General features: G+C 38.1%; 1 protein-coding gene across 5 annotated transcripts in view; it reads left to right on the top strand.

Annotated features, from left to right (window-relative positions):
• Window positions 1-8,443, top strand: part of CGNL1 (cingulin like 1) — a 58,104-nt gene extending 49,661 nt beyond the window's left edge. For 4 of the 5 annotated variants that reach the window (XM_017827555.1, XM_017827556.1, XM_017827557.1 and 1 more), the window contains 5 exons: window positions 2,729-2,812; window positions 3,950-4,074; window positions 4,630-4,738; window positions 5,463-5,626; window positions 6,251-8,443. In XM_017827555.1, the coding sequence (XP_017683044.1) occupies window positions 2,729-2,812; window positions 3,950-4,074; window positions 4,630-4,738; window positions 5,463-5,626; window positions 6,251-6,398 (630 nt within the window). In that variant the 3' untranslated portion in view covers window positions 6,399-8,443. The remainder of the gene's footprint in view (window positions 1-2,728; window positions 2,813-3,949; window positions 4,075-4,629; window positions 4,739-5,462; window positions 5,627-6,250) is intronic. The other variant, XM_017827559.1, reaches the window with a different exon arrangement.
• Window positions 8,444-17,925: the final 9,482 nt, after the last annotated feature.

Genomic DNA, 17,925 nt, shown 5'->3' with positions numbered 1-17,925 from the left:
GTTTGTTTGGCTTTAGCTTGTTTGTTAAACATTGGGGTTTTTGGTCACATACTTGAAAACTGTGTATGTAGGTGTTTATATAGGCACACACACACACACATATATATATATATGTATATTACTTTACTTAGGAGTTAAGAAACATAGGCTGTAAACCTAGTGCAGGATGGTAAACAATAGTGACAGCATCTAAAACATTATTAGAAATCAAATTGCTTTCACTAATAATGAATTCAACAGCTGCTTCTAATCCTAAAGCTGGCACAAAATGCTAGTATGTCTGATAAAGCTTTCTAAAATCTGATACTGTTGTTTTTCTCATTTTTTTTGTTGTTAACGTTCTTCAAATCCAGCTGTGATAACTTAAGCTGCAGAAATAGTTTGTTCTTTTATTGTAATTAAAATATATTAGATACAGGAAAGGTAGAACATGAAGCAGAGTTCCACATGGAACATGGAGTTTGTGCTGTGGCACTGGTGTGTTCTTCTCACTGCTGGGAAATAAGTGAGACTGAGCACATTTTGGCAGACAGGGGCTTTTTTTTGCTTTGTGCCTGTTAATTATGAGTCTACTATTGAAAAAATGGGAGGAGATAAGTGAAAACAGCAAGAATTGTGTCCTGCTGTCCTTCTCTTTTTCCAACCTCCCGTATATATTTGCACGTAGCTGTCTGAGCCTGATCAGATGTAGCACTTTTTCTCTCTCCTATTATTCTGTGAAGTTGTGTTTACCAAGAGGTGTCCAACAACAGTAGCAGTCATCTTGGAAATATAATAATTGTCCTCTAAATAATTCCTTAATTTGAATCTTGGGAAGGTTGCACAAATTTGTCACAGCCTTTGAGCACAGTAAGAGCACAGTGAAACTTTGGAGTGGTCCATTAAGCAAGTTCCTACATAAAACAAAACCCCTTTCTTCAGTTAGCAGTTACATTTTTAATTAGTCATTCATTTTACCACAAATTTTGCTTTATTTCTTTCTGTGTCTGTCTTGATGGCTAAAGCAATTACAGCAGAATAAATTCTAGGTAATCCCTCACATTATAAATTTTTTTCACCTATTTAATGAATAAATGCAGCCATTGTACAAATGGGTGATTTTAATTTGTGTCTATAAAATAATATTTTAACATATAAAATAAAATTTTACTATATAATGTATAAAATTTTGTGATTATTAGCTTTCTGTGTGACAGTGAGAGCTTTTGAGAAATTACCTGGCTGTTGAGAACACAGCCATGAGCTAACATTTGTATTCTAGTAGCTGTTCTGACCTTAGTTTTCAGAAATGCCTTCTAGTCTTCTGAAACCATAGTGTGACATAACATATGCAACTGCATGCATTGCTAGGGTGGTTTGTATTCATATAGTAATTTCAAAGCTACAGAAACAGTGTAAGTTATTTCCTTTAAACACGTGATTAACTAAAAATATATCTTTTAATATTATAATGTGGTTAAAAAAAAAGGCCTAAGGCAAATTTTGATGTGCTGCACTTTTTTGACCTTCACATTCTTAGCATTGCTTTTGGATTTTTTTTATGCAAGAATTCCCAATGACTTTGGTAAGACCTTTACTGAGATAAATCTGTAACTTAGAGCTGCCTAGCTGGGATGGTGTGTTTATGCAAGTTCATATGTAACTGATGTAGAGCAGGGAAGAATGCTGTGGCCACTGCAGTCTTTATCAGTGTTTTTGCAGGTACAGTGATTGGCAGAGATGTTCACTGTGTTCCCCAGCTGATTCAGCATCATAAACACTGTGCAGGAAATAGCACAAATGCTGTGGTAACATTTGCTGTGCCTACAAAGACTTGAGGGTCTTTGTGAAGACTTGAGGGTCTCAGCAGAAACGAGAGTTAACAGAAGTATTTCAGCACTGCAGATTTTTCCTTCAGCTCTAAAGTTTCAGTAGCAGCTGCTGAGCAGTTCAGAGTTTCTCTTTGAGCCTCAAATTTAATATTCTTTTTCCAGTCAAGTCCAATAGTGAGATGAAACAAACTCATGCTGCATTCTTACATTGACTCTGGATGGATCAGGTAGTTTTTAACATCTTTCTTGTGGTTATTGAATATGCAGCTGAAATATTTACAGAAACTGGAGCAAAAGTTGTCTTTTAACAAGACAGGCAAAAACATCCCCTCCCCAAACTTAGAAGTTGGTGCTCCCAGTATGACAGACATAACACTGATCAGAGGAGGGGAGAAATGTTCATGTCCATTATGCAGCAGAGTCTGTTGAAAAAGAGATTTTACTGTTCTCATTCATATAGAAAACTACAATTGTCTGTAGAGTGTTTCACTGAGTTCTGGGCACTTCTCTGCAGCTACAAGTTTGTGTTTAATAAAGTGAAACTTTATTTAGACTAGTCAGCAGCTTAAAGGTAAGATGTCATTTCAGAGGTTCAGATTTAAGTATGGAGACAACAGTTTAGAGTTCAGTTCCTTGCTCCAGAACATGTATATTGAACATCAACAATATCCACTGTGGCTGTAAAATGCCTAGGGTAAGTACTGGGAATAACATCAACTCCCTGAAGTGGAAAATTTTGTTCAAGATTGTAACTGTAAAGCTCATCTGAAATCACGTGGATGTCTTGAATTCTGAGAAAGGGCATTTCTTCTCACTGCATAGGTATGCCTACATTATATATATACATACACAAAGTATCATATAGATAAATGTAAATGAAATCTTTTATTAAAATTTCTCTTTTCTTTCTATGATAGATTGAACAAATGAGGACAGAGCTGCTTCAGGAAAGAGCTATAAAGCAAGACTTGGAGTGTGACAAAATTTCGTTGGAAAGACAGGTGACTATATCAGGCTGTAAATCCTTTGACCGCTTTCAGAAGAGCTGTAAAGTCTGTAAAGTCTTAACTGTGTTTCTGGAACACTGTTGGAGATACAATTTCAAGCAATTGTGATTTTAGTTGAGTGTTTTCTCCCATAGGAGTAGAGAAGTTTTCTGCAGCTCAGTGATCTTTGAAAGCAGGATTACTATCGTGGCCCTTAGCTGAGATCCAGAGGAAAGCTATCTTAGCAAGTCATAGTATTGTTGACAAGCACAAGAACGTAAAACAGATTGTAGTGGGAATTTAGAGAACATGTTTGTACCACACACCTCATTTGGTGCCTTAGATTATGTGAAATTAATCTCAAATCGTTTGAGAAAAAAGAATGCCACCTACTGGTATATACTAGGTACAGTCTTATACTTTAGTTCTGGCTTTTTTATCATAGTCCTTTTTGAGACCTGAATTCATTCTTTGAAGTTCTGTAACAAAGAGCTTTATTTTCTATTTCTCATGTTACTCTTTTTTTGCCTTTTTTTTTTTTTTTCCTGGCAACTCTTTCATTAGGTCCTCATTGAAAACCTAAATTACCGGGCCTCAGAAAAATGGAAGTGTGAATCTGAGCAAAAACTTCTGCTTTTACAAATCTTTTTCAAACTATTTATGTAGTAGGTGTAACATTGGATAGTTAAGAAAGGGAGGGGGAAACTCAGTAACAGCTTTGATAGAGTAAAACGATATTGGATGTAATTTCTTTGTCTGCTTGTTGTAGCCATACACCAGGGAGTTACAGGAGAAGAACACAGAATTTGACAAAAGAATTGTGTGGAGCATAAGACAGATCTGACAGAGTATTTGAAAAAAAAATTGGCATATTAAAAAATACTGTTGGAAGGGGCTTGCAACTCTCTGAAATTCAAGGCTCCATTTAATCTTAAAACCTAACTGAAGCTGAACACTAAATTCTTTTTGATAAGGCACAGTCATAGAAAATCTGTTTGTAGTAAATTGTGAAATCTCACATTCTTTTTCCACGTTTACTGAACTAAAAATATAGTGATCACCTTATGTTTTCCTGAAGAAATTAATTTTTTGTTAAGGTGATATGTGTTAATTGGAGTATATAAGTAGTAATCAAGTGTGTTCCAACCCTAGAACAAAGACCTGAAGAGCCGAATCCTTCACCTGGAGGGTTCTTACCGGTCCAGTAAAGAGGGACTTGTTGCTCAAATGGAAGCAAGGATCACAGAGCTGGAAGAGCGACTTGCAAATGAAGAAAGGTGAAACTAGTTGTTAAGATCAAAACATGTGTGTTTATGTTTTTATTATGTCCTCTTGCTAATATTAAGTCTCTATTACAATTAACTTGATATTTTTTTTTCCTCACAAGCACAAAATTAAAATGGTTACTGTTTCATAAAAGCATTGCAAATTTTCTTTTTGACTGAAAGCACAGTAGAAGTTGTCTTATAAATTTAAAACTGGGCACTGTAACGTGGTTCCATAGCTCCTTGTCTTATCAACGGCTAATATCAGTAATAGACTTAGAAATATTAACTGTATTATAACACTTCTGCTTTCATGTTCACTTCATTCTCCAATCTTATCTCTAATTTTTGTTTCTAAATGTTGCTCTGGTGACAGAAGAAATTCCACTTAGTCCTTCATACTTTTGAACAAATTTCTTAATATGTTGCATGGAACCAGTAAATCAAAGTAGGGACCATTAGTAGTTATTTGATTCTTAGAAGATTGCTATGGAATTTTATCATGATTGGAAGTATTTCAGTTCCTTTTTTACAAACGTGTCTTTTGTTTGTTTGTTTGTTTTCTAGGGATAGAGCGAATTTCCAACTAAGTAACCGCAGACTTGAGAGAAAAGTGAAGGAGTTAATGTTGCAAGTAGATGATGAACATCTGTCACTGACTGATCAGAAGGACCAGGTAGACTAATATGCCAATATCTGATACTAATCCTACTAACATAAATCATCATGTGTAAGAGATATGAGAAGAATGTAGGTAGATGCTGATGACTCTGTTGTTTGTGAACTCCCACCGAGTGAGATTTGCAGTTGCCGTTGTCATCATGTGCTTTTGTCTGGTACTAAATGGTTATTCATTTTTGAAATTATGAAAAGAAAGCACTTGTAGAAGCAATACTGTAATTATTTTAAGAAATAAAGCAGATAACAGACAGTAATTGATCCTATAAATACACCAACAAATAATATGTTCTGTTTTGCCACTATAACATTTTGTTTAAAGAAACAAGTTGTTTATTGTTAAGTATAGGCTATAAGTATTAAGCATACATTGATGTTCTAATAGCAATATGCTCTACCATTCCTGTGGTCTTTGTTGATTCCTTGCTTAAAACTTGACTTGTTTCAGCCCGTGAGTCAAACAGTAATGTTCTGCCCAGAGAATGAACAGTTTGTTTCAAATTGCAGACATCTGTTAAGATTATCTGTAAAAAAAAAATAAATGGTATCCCATCACTTCTCTTGAAGTCTAATGCTGACTTTCAGATATTTCTGAAGCAGAGGATTACAGTGTCACTACACTGGCAAAGTTTTGTCTTTATTCTCCCTCTCATAGATGCTGGAAGAATAAAATTCCTTTAATTAAAACAGTCCTCTAATCAGCTGACATGTAAATATTTCAGTTGAGTTTGCGTTTGAAAGCAATGAAACGTCAGGTGGAAGAAGCTGAAGAAGAAATCGACAGATTGGAGAGCACGAAAAAGAAACTTCAGAGAGAACTTGAAGAGCAACTCGACATAAATGAACAGTTGCAAGGACAGCTTAACACTGCAAAGAAAGAGTTAAGGTAGGATGGCTCCTCAGACCTACAGTTGTGTATCACACCACCCCTCACAAGTTTGACCTCTTGCTCCTGTAGTCCATAAACTGAGGGCTTCCTCTGTCTCGTAAGCAGACAGAGTTTAAGACACAGACCTGTGAAACTCTTCTGCATTTCCTTTCTCTGCAGATGTTCTCCGACTCTTTCTAGTGTGCTCTAGGTGTCCCAACCTTTCCAGGGTCTCCCTGCTGAATAAAGTCATTGAGGCAGGGCATATAAAGTGGAAAAAAGTGTGGGACTTGACACTGGTATTGTTTGTAGTAATAAAAATTTCCTGCTAATGGCTGAGGTGTACAGTTATCCTGTGTTAGTTTTCCTTAGCTGTCTTTGAACATACCAGTGTGCAAAGTTTACAGTTTCCCCTGTCTGTCGCTTTAAAGGGGCTTGAAAATGTGGTTGCTTGCTCTTCACACTCTTGCACATTCCTTTCATGTAAGGTGTACTCCATGAAAAACTGTCCCTGTTGAAGCACAAGTTTCTTTGGCATCCTTTAAAAACATAAATCCTACCAGTCGATGTTTTAAGCTTTGTATAAATGTTGTGCATGTAGATGTGCTGTTTTAATAGCAAAGATCTGTATTTTTGTTTTAGTAGACTGAAGAAGTCACCAAGTAAAGTGTTGGCTGATTCTGATGATGATGACGACGACGATGACGATGATTTCAGCACAGATGGTGACAGTCTCTGTGAAGTACCTTCAGGAAATAACTTTTCAAAAGATGATGACACAAAAATCTAAATAATTAATGATGTGATTCCTTGAAAGTACTGGAAGAATAACATAAATTATCAAGAAACTGGATGTTCTAGAAGCCAAATGACATAAAGGGATATAAAAGAGTTGGGAATATAATGTTTCCATCCATACTGTGCCATTTTCTTATTTAGATCTCCACTGTTTATTATAGGATTGCTTTATAAAACAGCTATAAAACACAAGATGTATATAGCAGCTACTGAAAACACAGGGATAATGTTTCATATTGGAAATGGGATTTTGCTAAAATTCTGTTTAAGTAAAAAGCCATTTGAAAGTAATTCAAAATTAGTTTTTAGTTATTAAAAGCTTTTCCCTAAAATTAAGGAAACCACAGAAGATTATTTAATAATTGTAAGTAGGGGGAAATGATGTATAAAATGTAAATATTTTAAACTTGATCTTTTTATTGACTACTTTAGTACTATTTTGTAAAGTTTCTAATATTATATAAATCAGTTTGATATGTAAAGTCCTTAAATTTATATTGAATGCTATATTTGAGTTCTCAGTAAGAGGAAAACAAATGAAAATGAATACTTTTTGTGCATTACAGAGCAGATTCACAGTTCCTGGGCCAGGAAGTACATTTTAAAAACCAGTGGAAGTTTTATTGTATGTTCTGTATGTTAGAGGTCAAATGTTAATCCTGCCTGTTGACTTTAAAAGGACCAGCACGTCTGCATGATGAGAGAGGCCTGCCTACAACTTCCTCATCCACTTCAGTTGGGAAGCTTTCTGTTCTTCGTAGGGAAGGGTGAGAATGATGGCAGTTATTACTTGGTATCTTTCATTTCCTGAAAGGAAGTCAGTCCTACCAGAGGCAGAATGTTAAATCAGCAGCCTGCTGATTTGAGGACATTGGGACAGTCTTATCTTCAAGTTTTTAAAGAGTCCCCCTTGTTTCAGTAAAATTCGTTGTGGTCTTTGAATTAAATACATGTTTAAATCTGTTCAGTAATTGATACCAAAATTTTATGCTTGCTTGCAAGAAATTGCACCAGGGAAACACAAAACATGTAACCTGATTTTTATTGAGCATCTGTTTGTGATATATTGCAGTGTGTGGTCATATTTGCAGATATATATTAGTATTTCAGTTTACAGAAGTATTTTGGGCGATCCATCTATTCAACAAACTTTGTGGGAATTTTAAAAGAAAGAGCATTGAAGATTTTATTTTATAAACATTTTCCATTTTGTTGCTAAAAATATTTTTTTGCCACTTATATCACACTAGACTGGTTTTGCTCCTTTGCAAATCTAGGATTCTATGGAAGGGGCACTACTACAATAGTTAGGTCTTGTCCATTTTTTAGTATTTGTCCCCAGTTACAGGTTAGTGAGCACTTCTTCACTCATTCAGTCAAGAAATAGTGTAATTGTAAAAAATACTTTGAACTGAAGTCGCTGGGAGCCTCCAGTATTCCCACAAAGGAATCCACTGAAGAGAGCAAATTTAACAGCTCTGAAAGTGAGGCTGATAGACTGGGTTAGGGCAAAACTCCTGACAATGGCAGGATCCCTTTTCATGCAGTTACGTGGAAGGAAGCTCCTGCCTGCGGGAAATATATTCGTGCATAGCAGATCACAGACTCTTTTGCCATGGAATTCCCTTCAACTTGAGTTTGATCATTTGAATTATATGGGAAATAATATGAATGGCATAGTTGTAATACTGTCTCTGTATTTTGTATGTGTTCAAGTAGCAAACAACGTGTATTTTTTGCAGTAGCTTTACTGTTTTGACAACACTGAAACAGCCTTTTGTCCAAGGAGACCTGCACTACACTGTACTGACAATCATCAGAGAACGTCCTGTGATTTATATGTTGTTGTTTCATTTGCATGTTTATGTAGACTTACCTTTAAACAACTGATTCCAACCCCCAGAACTTTATCCTACAATGTTCATAGATGACTCTTATTTCAAACCACTGGAAGAAAATCACTTAATATTGCATCTACCTCCAGTTACACTAAACTGTAAACTAAAATTCACTTAAAATAAACAGTCAGCTCTCTCAGTTCTACCTTGTATGTGCATATAGCTTGATATGACAATTGAATTTCATATGGAAAACGAATGTGTTTAAAAAATAACAAGAAAATAATTACCCAGGAAATACTGATGCTGTGAACAAGTTTCTGCATTTTCTTCTCTTTGGATGGCTGTTTTCTTTGTAACTTGTAAAGAGGTGGCAGGTGTAAGATCTAGAAGACTCCACATTTGAACTTAGAAGGAGAGAGACATTGTTTATTTGCAGACTCTTACTGGGAGAGACCTTTCTTGTTACACATCCCTCCCCACCCGTGTTTTCAGAAAAAACAGTTTGTTCATTTAGACTTGGAAATGGCATTTCCTCTTTAGAGTTCTCAAATCATATGACTAAAATCAAAGAAAATCTTAAGACACTCAGTATTTCAACTCATTCACAAACCAGTTGGTAGCTCTGTTTCCCGATACATGCTGGCTTTGGGGATGGCAAAATCATCTTGATTGCCACAAACAAGATTGATAATAGTTTAAGGACATCTGATTTGTTCATCTCCTATTTATTTTTATCAAAACTCATCTTAAGTCAAGGTTTAGTTTAGAAAAATTTTCCTGATATTTTCATGTAATCCATTTTTGAATGAATTTCAGGAGAAGCTCTTGACCCATAAAAGGAAGCAAGAGGGAGAATATGTAAGGAAACATGGCTGTGAGACATCCAGTCCCCAGAAGTTTGTATAAACATCAAAGTTTCTGATGGATTACAGAGATGTGGCTTGAATTCTGAGCTGTAGAGTCCTTCAGATTTCTTCCATGGTACTATAATATCTCTTAAACAAACAGACCCAAGCTAAATCATGTTTTCTATAAGCCTAACCTGATGACTTTTATAGTGGATGCTTCTCTCTCATTAATCTGCAGTGAACAATGAACTTTTTGTCCTCTATGGAATTAATGGCCTTGGTTTCCTGAGCCTTCTTTTGTAGATAAGAGAATACAAGTTAACTTCTCCAAGAGTGTTTTGATGTTTTAAGTCACCAGCATTGGGCAAGTGCTCCAAGATCTTTCCATGGCAATTGCTATACAATGCAAAATATATGAATGTTAAACAATCAAGTGAACAAAATCCTGCTGTCCTCCATAGACTCTTCACTCACTGTCCAAGTAATGAAATGAAGGATATTCATCATAATAATGCATTTTAATTCCCTTGAGTTTGGAAAGCATCCCTATTCATAAAAGCATTAAGGTCTTTCAGACATCATATCTTTTGTTAGTGCCCAGAGGAAAAACAGAAAAGGAAAAGTTGTTGTCTTCTTGCTGTCCCCTACCTGCTTCCCTGCTCTTCATTTAAGGAAAGCCCTATATATGCAAATACCTCGTTAGTTCAGCACTGTGCTTTTTATTGTTTAATCACCACACAGGTTCCCCCTCACAATGTAGTCTCTTGGTGATTAGACTATAAATTGTTGACTAATCTGTGTATTCCTCTGATTTATCCTCTTTCTTCTCAACTTAATTCTTTCCCTTTTCCTGATTAAATAATCTGTTCTGATTTACAGATAATTTTCTAAACTGTTCCAGAAGCCATGTGTTTTCTTTATTTTGTACAGACCAGCTGTGTGCTTTGCAGAGTGAGCTACACAGTGCAATAGCTTTTAAGCCTTTTCTGGATCACACAGCATATTTTAGTAATTAGATGTTGATTCTTTTAGCTTACTGGGGCTTCCTATCCTGTGAGTAGAGCTGCACATTTCAGCTGCTTAATTTCTACCAACTGCAAAATGTTCAAAGACTTTGCCAAAAGAGGAACATTCCTTAGAGATTTCCAGGGTTTCTAACACATTTAATTTCTTTTTTTTCTTTTTTTTTGCATAAGGTTCTGACTAGGTCACATGTTTAACCCTCTGACCTTACTGTGTTATAGTGGGAGAAGTTTCACTGTTGTTTCAAAATTTAATCATGAGCAGTGGGCTATTGAGGAAAAAGGTACAGAAATTAATGGAAAGGTTTTTTGTTTTTTGTTTTTTTTATTCTCAGTGTTTCTTTTAACGTATAAGAAAGGAAAGCCTTAAGAAGAAGGAGAGTAAAGTTCAGCAGACAAGGTCAAGTCCAGCAGTCAGTTTGGCCCTTCAGTGGTTGGTACCAGTGAACCTCAGGTGACATAAGCAGAGACTGTGTTTTATGTAAACAGGAACATTTGCTGTTTTCTCCACTTCTAATAACAATTTGGTGTTTTGCTTAGATCCTGAAGCTTGCCATTAGCAGAAGAATAGGCAGTTAAAAAATTTTACTTGAATTTGGGGCACAAATATATAATGAAAGTTTAAGCTCTCAGAGTTGTCAGTAGGAAACTGTAGGAACAGTCCATTGTGAGTGCAGGGAAGGGACTCATTCTAGGTAACCTGAGTTTTGCTGTGCCTTCTGTGCACTTCTGCTTCTTCAGCAGAATGGGCTTTCTAAACAGGGCTTCATATATTAGGTTACAAAGCTATTTTCACTAGTTTCAAGCACTCCTTTCACTTTGGTTGCATGCAGTCTGGCTAGGGTGGACCCTGCCAAAAGTCATAATATGAAGTAAGGGAAAAATACAGACAGCAGGCAAGATCAACCCATGATCTGGTTCTGGTTAATTTTGATTTCGACCGTCCCTTCACTCTTCTTAAAGAGTTGCTTAAACCATCATAAACATAGAGATACCTGCCTTGAGCTGGGATCAGTATAAGATTTTATTTCCAGGGAAAGACAGTAGAGGTTCAAGATCAGGATGGTAAGGAGCACATTGAAGCAGTGCATATGAAAGTAGTGTGAGGAAATGCCTATTTCCTGTGTATATTTGCAGCAAAGATTCTCAAGAGAGTCCAGCTGAGACAAATGATAGTGGTGGAAAAGGAGCAGCATATGTTTCTGGTATTTCTGTGGATGCACTGGTAATGGAGACTGATGAGCTGCGTATCCCTGGGCAGCAGGAGTAGTTCTGTTTTGCAGAAATGCTTTCAGAATCTTCCAACTTTGGATATTTCAGTGTTTGCCAGTATCAGAGGCATCTATTTTGTGTGACTTATATTTTATCTTATATTTTTCCAGAAAGAAATTGTGTGTGTAGTTCTGTGTTTTCCATTGGATTTGGCTTTTTGTTAAAAGATGTGTTTACTTTTATGGCCTTGGAGTGGAAAGAGAGATGAGACTGTTTAGGATTCATCCCTGGGAAAACTCAGTCTGTGCCGGAAGTAAAATTTACTTTTCTGGAAAGCAGTTCCACTGTGCACAGCAGGGCTGGGCTGGGGCCTGGAAGTTCACCCCTCACACCCACAGAGCTGGCTGTTCTCATCCCAGCCTGGCCTTTTCCTGGGAGCTGAGGACTGAGGCCTGGAACTTGGCTGAGGCTGCCAGCGTGTGATTTCTGTACTACAGATGAGATTGAGATTTGTATACTTTTAATTTTGTTCTTCAAGTCTTTTGGTTAAATCATAGCAAATTCTGTTTAAAGAAAAAGGACTCCCTGGGCATTCGTGACTAGAGCATGTAAGCGCAAATAGATGTGCACACAGTCTGAAGGCAGAGGGAGATGGGTGTGAATCTCTGGGAGTGCTGTATCAGCTGATTTGGTTCCTGCCTGAAAACACAATCCCAGCTGTTTAAAGGTGATACACAAATTCAGTGGCTGGGGTCACACTGTGGATACTGTAAATCCTTCCCAGCGCAGACCACTTTGATCTGAGTTCCAGCATTTTCTTGCTTATCTGCTGTGTGAAAGAGCTTTTTGGCAGAGTCCTAACAAGCCTATTAATTTGTCTTTTAAACACTTTCCCAAAAGGAAAATAAGGGAAGCTGAACCATCTAGAGAAGATAGGGTGGTCTAATAGTTGGAAAAAGAACACAGAGAAGCAGGAGGATTCTAGTTTTTAATCTGTTTGAGCTGCTGTTTCAGTCCTTGACCTTCTCGTACTTTTGTCAGCATGCCTAGAACATGGAGCACTAGACCTTGAAAACTTGATACTATGTCTGCATTGAAACTTCCTGGATAAAAATGTTAGGAAGAAATGGCAGGGATCTGATTTTTACAGTGAACCTGATTTCTGTGCTTTCTCTGCTCTGTTTATCCTTTGCCCTGCAGTCTGTGACATGCTGCAAGGCTTTCCAAGCAAGGAGCTGTTTTACCTGCCATACATCTGAGACTGAAGGTCTTCTGCAGGCTCTGCAGTAACCAGCAGGCTCTGTGGAGTGTCTTTCCTGCAGAACAACAACCTGAAGTCTACATTTCCTTGCTTTACAGGGAGCTTCAAATTTGGGGTTCTCCAAAGAAGAAAAGAGTTTATGGTGTAACAGGTAGAATGGCTATGAAAATTGGGAAGGAAAAGAATAAATTAAGTCAAATGAAACTATGTAAAAGCTGTAAATGAGCCAACCAAAGAAGGGAAGCTTCCTGAATCAGGCTATGTTTACTTGAAACACAGCCCACTGTGCCTTGCTATTTCAGTACATATTGTGTGTGGTATCCAGCTATTCTAAAGATAAGATCAAATTTGCAATTTAGATCAAAATGTCTCTCCCAGCTGTGAACTTCTGAAGTATTACCGAGTCACAGTGGAACCGTGGTCTGTGGGGCTGTCTGTGATACTGCATGAGGAGAAATATTTGTAAGGATGCCTACAGCTGTCTGAGCCTCCTATAGTGCTCAAGAGATTCATCTCTTCAGTTTGCCTGGCATCCTTTGGCTAGGAAATTCAGATGGAATTTAATAAGCACTGTGGAATCAGTGGAGAAAAGAATGAGAAATATATAGGGCCACTGCAACTGCTACTTGTATGAGGGGATAGGAACCTTTGTAGGTGTGAGCTTGATAAGCCTTCTGTATGAATGTACCACAGTGGTGCTATTGATACAGAGTGGGGATAGCAGAAGGAAAACTTCACTCTGCTTGATCAACCTCCTTCCTCTTCTGCCCTTGTTGCTGTTGCTGCTTCCTATGGAGAAAATGAGCTGTAGTAGCATTGGAAAACCCCTACTCAGTAATCTGGAGTCCTTCACATTCTCTGCAGGAGAAAGGTAGCTGTAAATTTGTACAAATATAATGAACCAACTCAAAATGCTCTCAAACTTGAATATTTGGGGTTTTTTTTTAATGAAACAGGTTCCATTTAAAGACCCATCAAAGTATTTTTTCAAAGACAAAACTGGCTTTCCATCAGACCTGTCACCTCGTGAAGGTGATGCCTGCCAGTGAAGCAAAGCCCAGCTGATGGCACAGCAGCCCTGCAGAGGTGCAGGTAAGTGTGTCAGGTTCGAAAATGTTAAACTTCAGTCGGGGCTGAGATGCCCGGGAGATGCGGGGGCAGCGCGGCCCGCAGGAGGCAGCAGAGCGCGGCCGTGCCGTGTCCCGGCCCCAGCTGCGGGTCTGGTCCCCGTCTGCCGTGTTTTCGTACATCGTAAATTGCGCTTGATGACGCCGTGCCCTCGCCACACCGGCTGGATACCGCTGCTGTAAGCACTTCGCCAAAATACAGCGGTTTGTTGTGAACAGTCTCACGCTTATATCCGTGGAGCTGTTGGTCGCTTCCCATGGGCAGGATAAAATTGCTCACTGCCTTGCTTTGTCGCTGGCATCCTTCAGTCCAGTGAGGATGTCAGAATTCATCCCTCTGCACTGCTAAGCAGCCTGGCAGTCCTGCAGTGGCTGTCATTGCAGCTGAGGTGTTGCAACCTCCCTAGTAATAATGCACCTTTTGTCTTGTTTTCCCAGGCAGCAATTGGTGTGGAGCCAATTGTGATGCTGCAAGGGGAGTTCAACTATAAACCAACCTAAAAGAGAGATTGACAAGCTAAAGGGGATCTCAAAACTTTGGAATCCTGAGAGATTAGCCAGAGCATAAATTTCTTACAAGAGAGGGGAAATTATTTAATCCTCTCTGGATTTAAATACAATACAGAACAGCCAGGTTTCCATTCAAGAAGTAGTCTTTTCAGTATAGAACCACAGACAAAACAACATTCAAGATGTTAAGGTGCCCAAAGTGACTGATGTGAGAAAGGGGATGGTGCTCTCCTATAAAAGTGCTGCTGTTCTAAGTACTCAGGTACTTTTGCATGACTCTGCAAGAGCACAGAAAATTGAGTGGGTTTGAGTCTGAAGAAATTAATTTCTGAAGGACAGAAAAAGCACAGAATATACCTACTCTTTACTGTTCTGTAATTGTAACAAGGGACAATCACCAGAAGGGAGCAATGAGACTCAAAATTGGTACTTTTTCATACAGCATGATTAGACACACTGGTGCTGATAGTTTATCAAAATCCAGAAGTTCATAGCTGGTAAGAATACCCATTATTCATGACAATGTGCTGACTGGAGTTACTAAACCTATAGTTCAGGAAATAAGCCAGTCTCTAACGATTAGAAAACCAGGGAGATGTTTGGAGGGAGTGGGAGGATAATTAACATCTACCTCCTGTGCAGTTCTTACATATCCTTCTGAAGCAGGAAATTCTGGCCACTGGCAGAGAAGACAGACAGCAGCTCTTGTGCAGCCTGGGCATTTTTACTACTCTGCAAAACACTGAGTCTGAGAGGCAACATGAGATAATTCATTACTATGGCTAGATTGTGTTTTGACAGAAAGTATTTACTGGCATTCGAATTGTCTTTTGCCTCAACTTTTTAATGTAATCTCAAACAAATTATTTTCAACATTACTTGAGACCTGGGTTCATTCCACCTAACTTCAGGCACTGGCCTATGAAGATGCCAGCAGTACAAGGAAAGTATGAACAGGTTTGTTCACTCTTTCTTTAAGGGACTGGAGTGCTCCTACTTCTTGGGATCTTTCTCAGGAGTTTCCCTTTTTTCATCTGACTTGACAAGATGTGGAAATGTGTGTGGCTTATTTACTGGTGGCCTACACTAGGTATGTCCTCAGGAATCTGTAAAATTTTATAGGTTAACAGGACCACAATTTCTACAGGTTCCCCACTTTCTATTACCAACCTGTGTACAAAATCACACTGTTCTAGCCCAATGGAACCCCATCTTTTTGGAGGGTTTTACATTAAAATGATCAGATGTTATTTACCAAAAGACAAAAAAAATTCAACCAAAGCATCTATAAGTGTCTAGACTGTACGTGGCTACAGAAACAGTGGAATTCAGGTTGTATCTACAAACAAGGTGAGTCAGTAAATTATACCCTTTATGTTGCTGTTGCAAAGTGGTTGCTGACACCCAAACATGGTAACCTAAAGATAGCCAAGGAATCTGACCTAGAGGTTACACCAGCTGTTTCTGGCACTGTCAGACAAAGAGCAAGCCAAGCATAGGCTGAAAACTTTCCAGAGAATTTGACTGGATCTGTGGAAACTCTGCCAAACACCTGTGGCATTAACAGAAAATTAATAAACATCAGCCACAAAAGGTGAAAAATGAAGAAATTGTTTAGGTTCTGTAGATGGGGGAAACAAGCAAAAGACATGTGAGCTATGCCAGCAATGCTGTTTTGGCAATACAGAAACAACTTCCAAACAATCTTAAAGCTAGGTGTGGGTGGTTGACAATATGCACTCCAGAAATCTGTGAACATGGACCAGTGGCAATGTTCCAGAAAACCCCCACCTCATTTCAGGTATTCTTATGCTGGTGTTCATCTGTTTGTGTGGTTGTTCTGCACTGCAAACATCCTGCTAGGAGACATGGAAGTTAATGTCAGGTTCCCATCAGGGTCAAAACTTCAGCCAAATATCCAAATATGTTTCAACTCATTTTGTTTCTAGATCCTTCCTCTGTTTTCAGAGAATCACCTTTATACTGAAATGATTCCAAATCTGAGGGTGAGATTCTGTTAATGGCTAGATGAGATTTATGCAGAAGAAGCAGACTATTAAACAGGAAGTTTTGACTGACTGGGTAGGATGCAGAAAGTGTTCTAGTTGTGCTCATCTTCCTTTGCAATTTACTCCCACGTTGACCAGTGTCCTTTGCATAAGCCAAGGAGAGGAAAACAACATTCTATTGAGAAATCTGCTTCAACATTGTCTTCCTAAGGACAGGGACAGAAATGTTCAGCAGGAATACAATTCTGGAGGGCACTTTAGCATTTTTTGTCTGGTGTTTAATTCTATGGGCTCTTTTTGTCTAAGTGTTTTCTCTTTTGTTAATTCATCAAAAAACTAAATGTGTGTGTTAACACAGGAGAATCCTAAAATTCATAGAGACTGCTTAACTCCAGTCATATGAGAAGTGGGAAATGTACCAAAGTCCCTCATTAAGGGTTTGATATCTGTCAGAATATTTTGGTGTACTTTTCATTCTAATGCTTTAGCAAAAGTACACTGAGTGTACTAGGACAGTGGATTGAAGATTTCTAAAGTGTTACTCCCCCAGATAGTTTACTAAAATAAAACAAGCTAGAAAATCAACAACCATCAGGTATTTTCAATGTACCCAGTGCATGCTATTAATATATTATAGCCTCTGTGCAATGTTTGTAGAAATTACTGGGAATTTTCCTATTGACTTTAGAGGGAGGAAGATTGGATCTTGTGTTACTATGCTAATCATTGTGTAAATATTTCTCTAAAAGGTAAAAATATAAAAATTTCCAGGGGCAGTGTGATGGTCTAACATGTTTTCAGCAGAGGCTAATTCCCAGGGCCCCATAGGAAGGCAAATCCCCTCCTTTCCTTCCCCCCCTGTCTACTGTCCATTGTGTCCCAGGAGACCACTGTCAGTCTCTCTCAAATTGTCACTGGCCACGAGATGAAGTGACAGCTCAGGCTGATTTCATGGCAGCTACCCCACCATTCTGTCTGACCCAAACCTGATCCTGTGTCCCCATCCCTGTGTATCAGTCTCTTCCTTCAGTCCTAATAACTTCATTCAGTGACCTGTGCCAGCAATGGATCTCCAGGTTAATTATAAAAAGCAGTAAGACAGTTCCTTCGTGCTACTTTAATTCTATTAACCCACATTAATATCCAGAGCATCTCCATTTACTCCTCAGTTATTATCAGACAGATGCAGTGAAAAATGAGAGCACAAGTAGGGCAATTGTCTTTTAGTGATTTTTGGTGTCTTTCTGTTCTTGTTTGGCACCTGGTTTAGTCAGGTGCTCTAAATTTTAGGCACATAATGAAATGCAGGGAAAGCAGAATAATGAAAGAAGAATAATTTTACAGAGACTTCTGCCACCCAAATCTCCTGATTAAAATAAATTTATGAAATAAGTCAAAACCCAGTGGAATTGAATAGATCTTTTGATCAAGCACTCACTGCTTTTTGTTGTGGTTTTCTCTGGAGAGAGAAACCTGATGGAAATAGTTCCACTGCAAAACCAATTTAATTTCATCATAGAAACTTTAATTTCGGAATTATGAGTGATCTTGTAAACTGGTTTATTTCTTTTTTTGACCAGCCTTTGTCACTCAAAAGCCACAGGTTTATTTAGATTTCACATTATCAACAGGCAGACAGATTGTCAGGAAATCCTGCTCCACTGGTCCAAGTCACTGGTGGAGGTTTGA

Source organism: Lepidothrix coronata, unplaced genomic scaffold (genome assembly GCF_001604755.1).
Source record: "Lepidothrix coronata isolate B3197 unplaced genomic scaffold, Lepidothrix_coronata-1.0 Scaffold140, whole genome shotgun sequence".
Classification (NCBI taxonomy): domain Eukaryota; kingdom Metazoa; phylum Chordata; class Aves; order Passeriformes; family Pipridae; genus Lepidothrix; species Lepidothrix coronata.
This window is presented reverse-complemented; position numbering and strand designations above follow the sequence as displayed.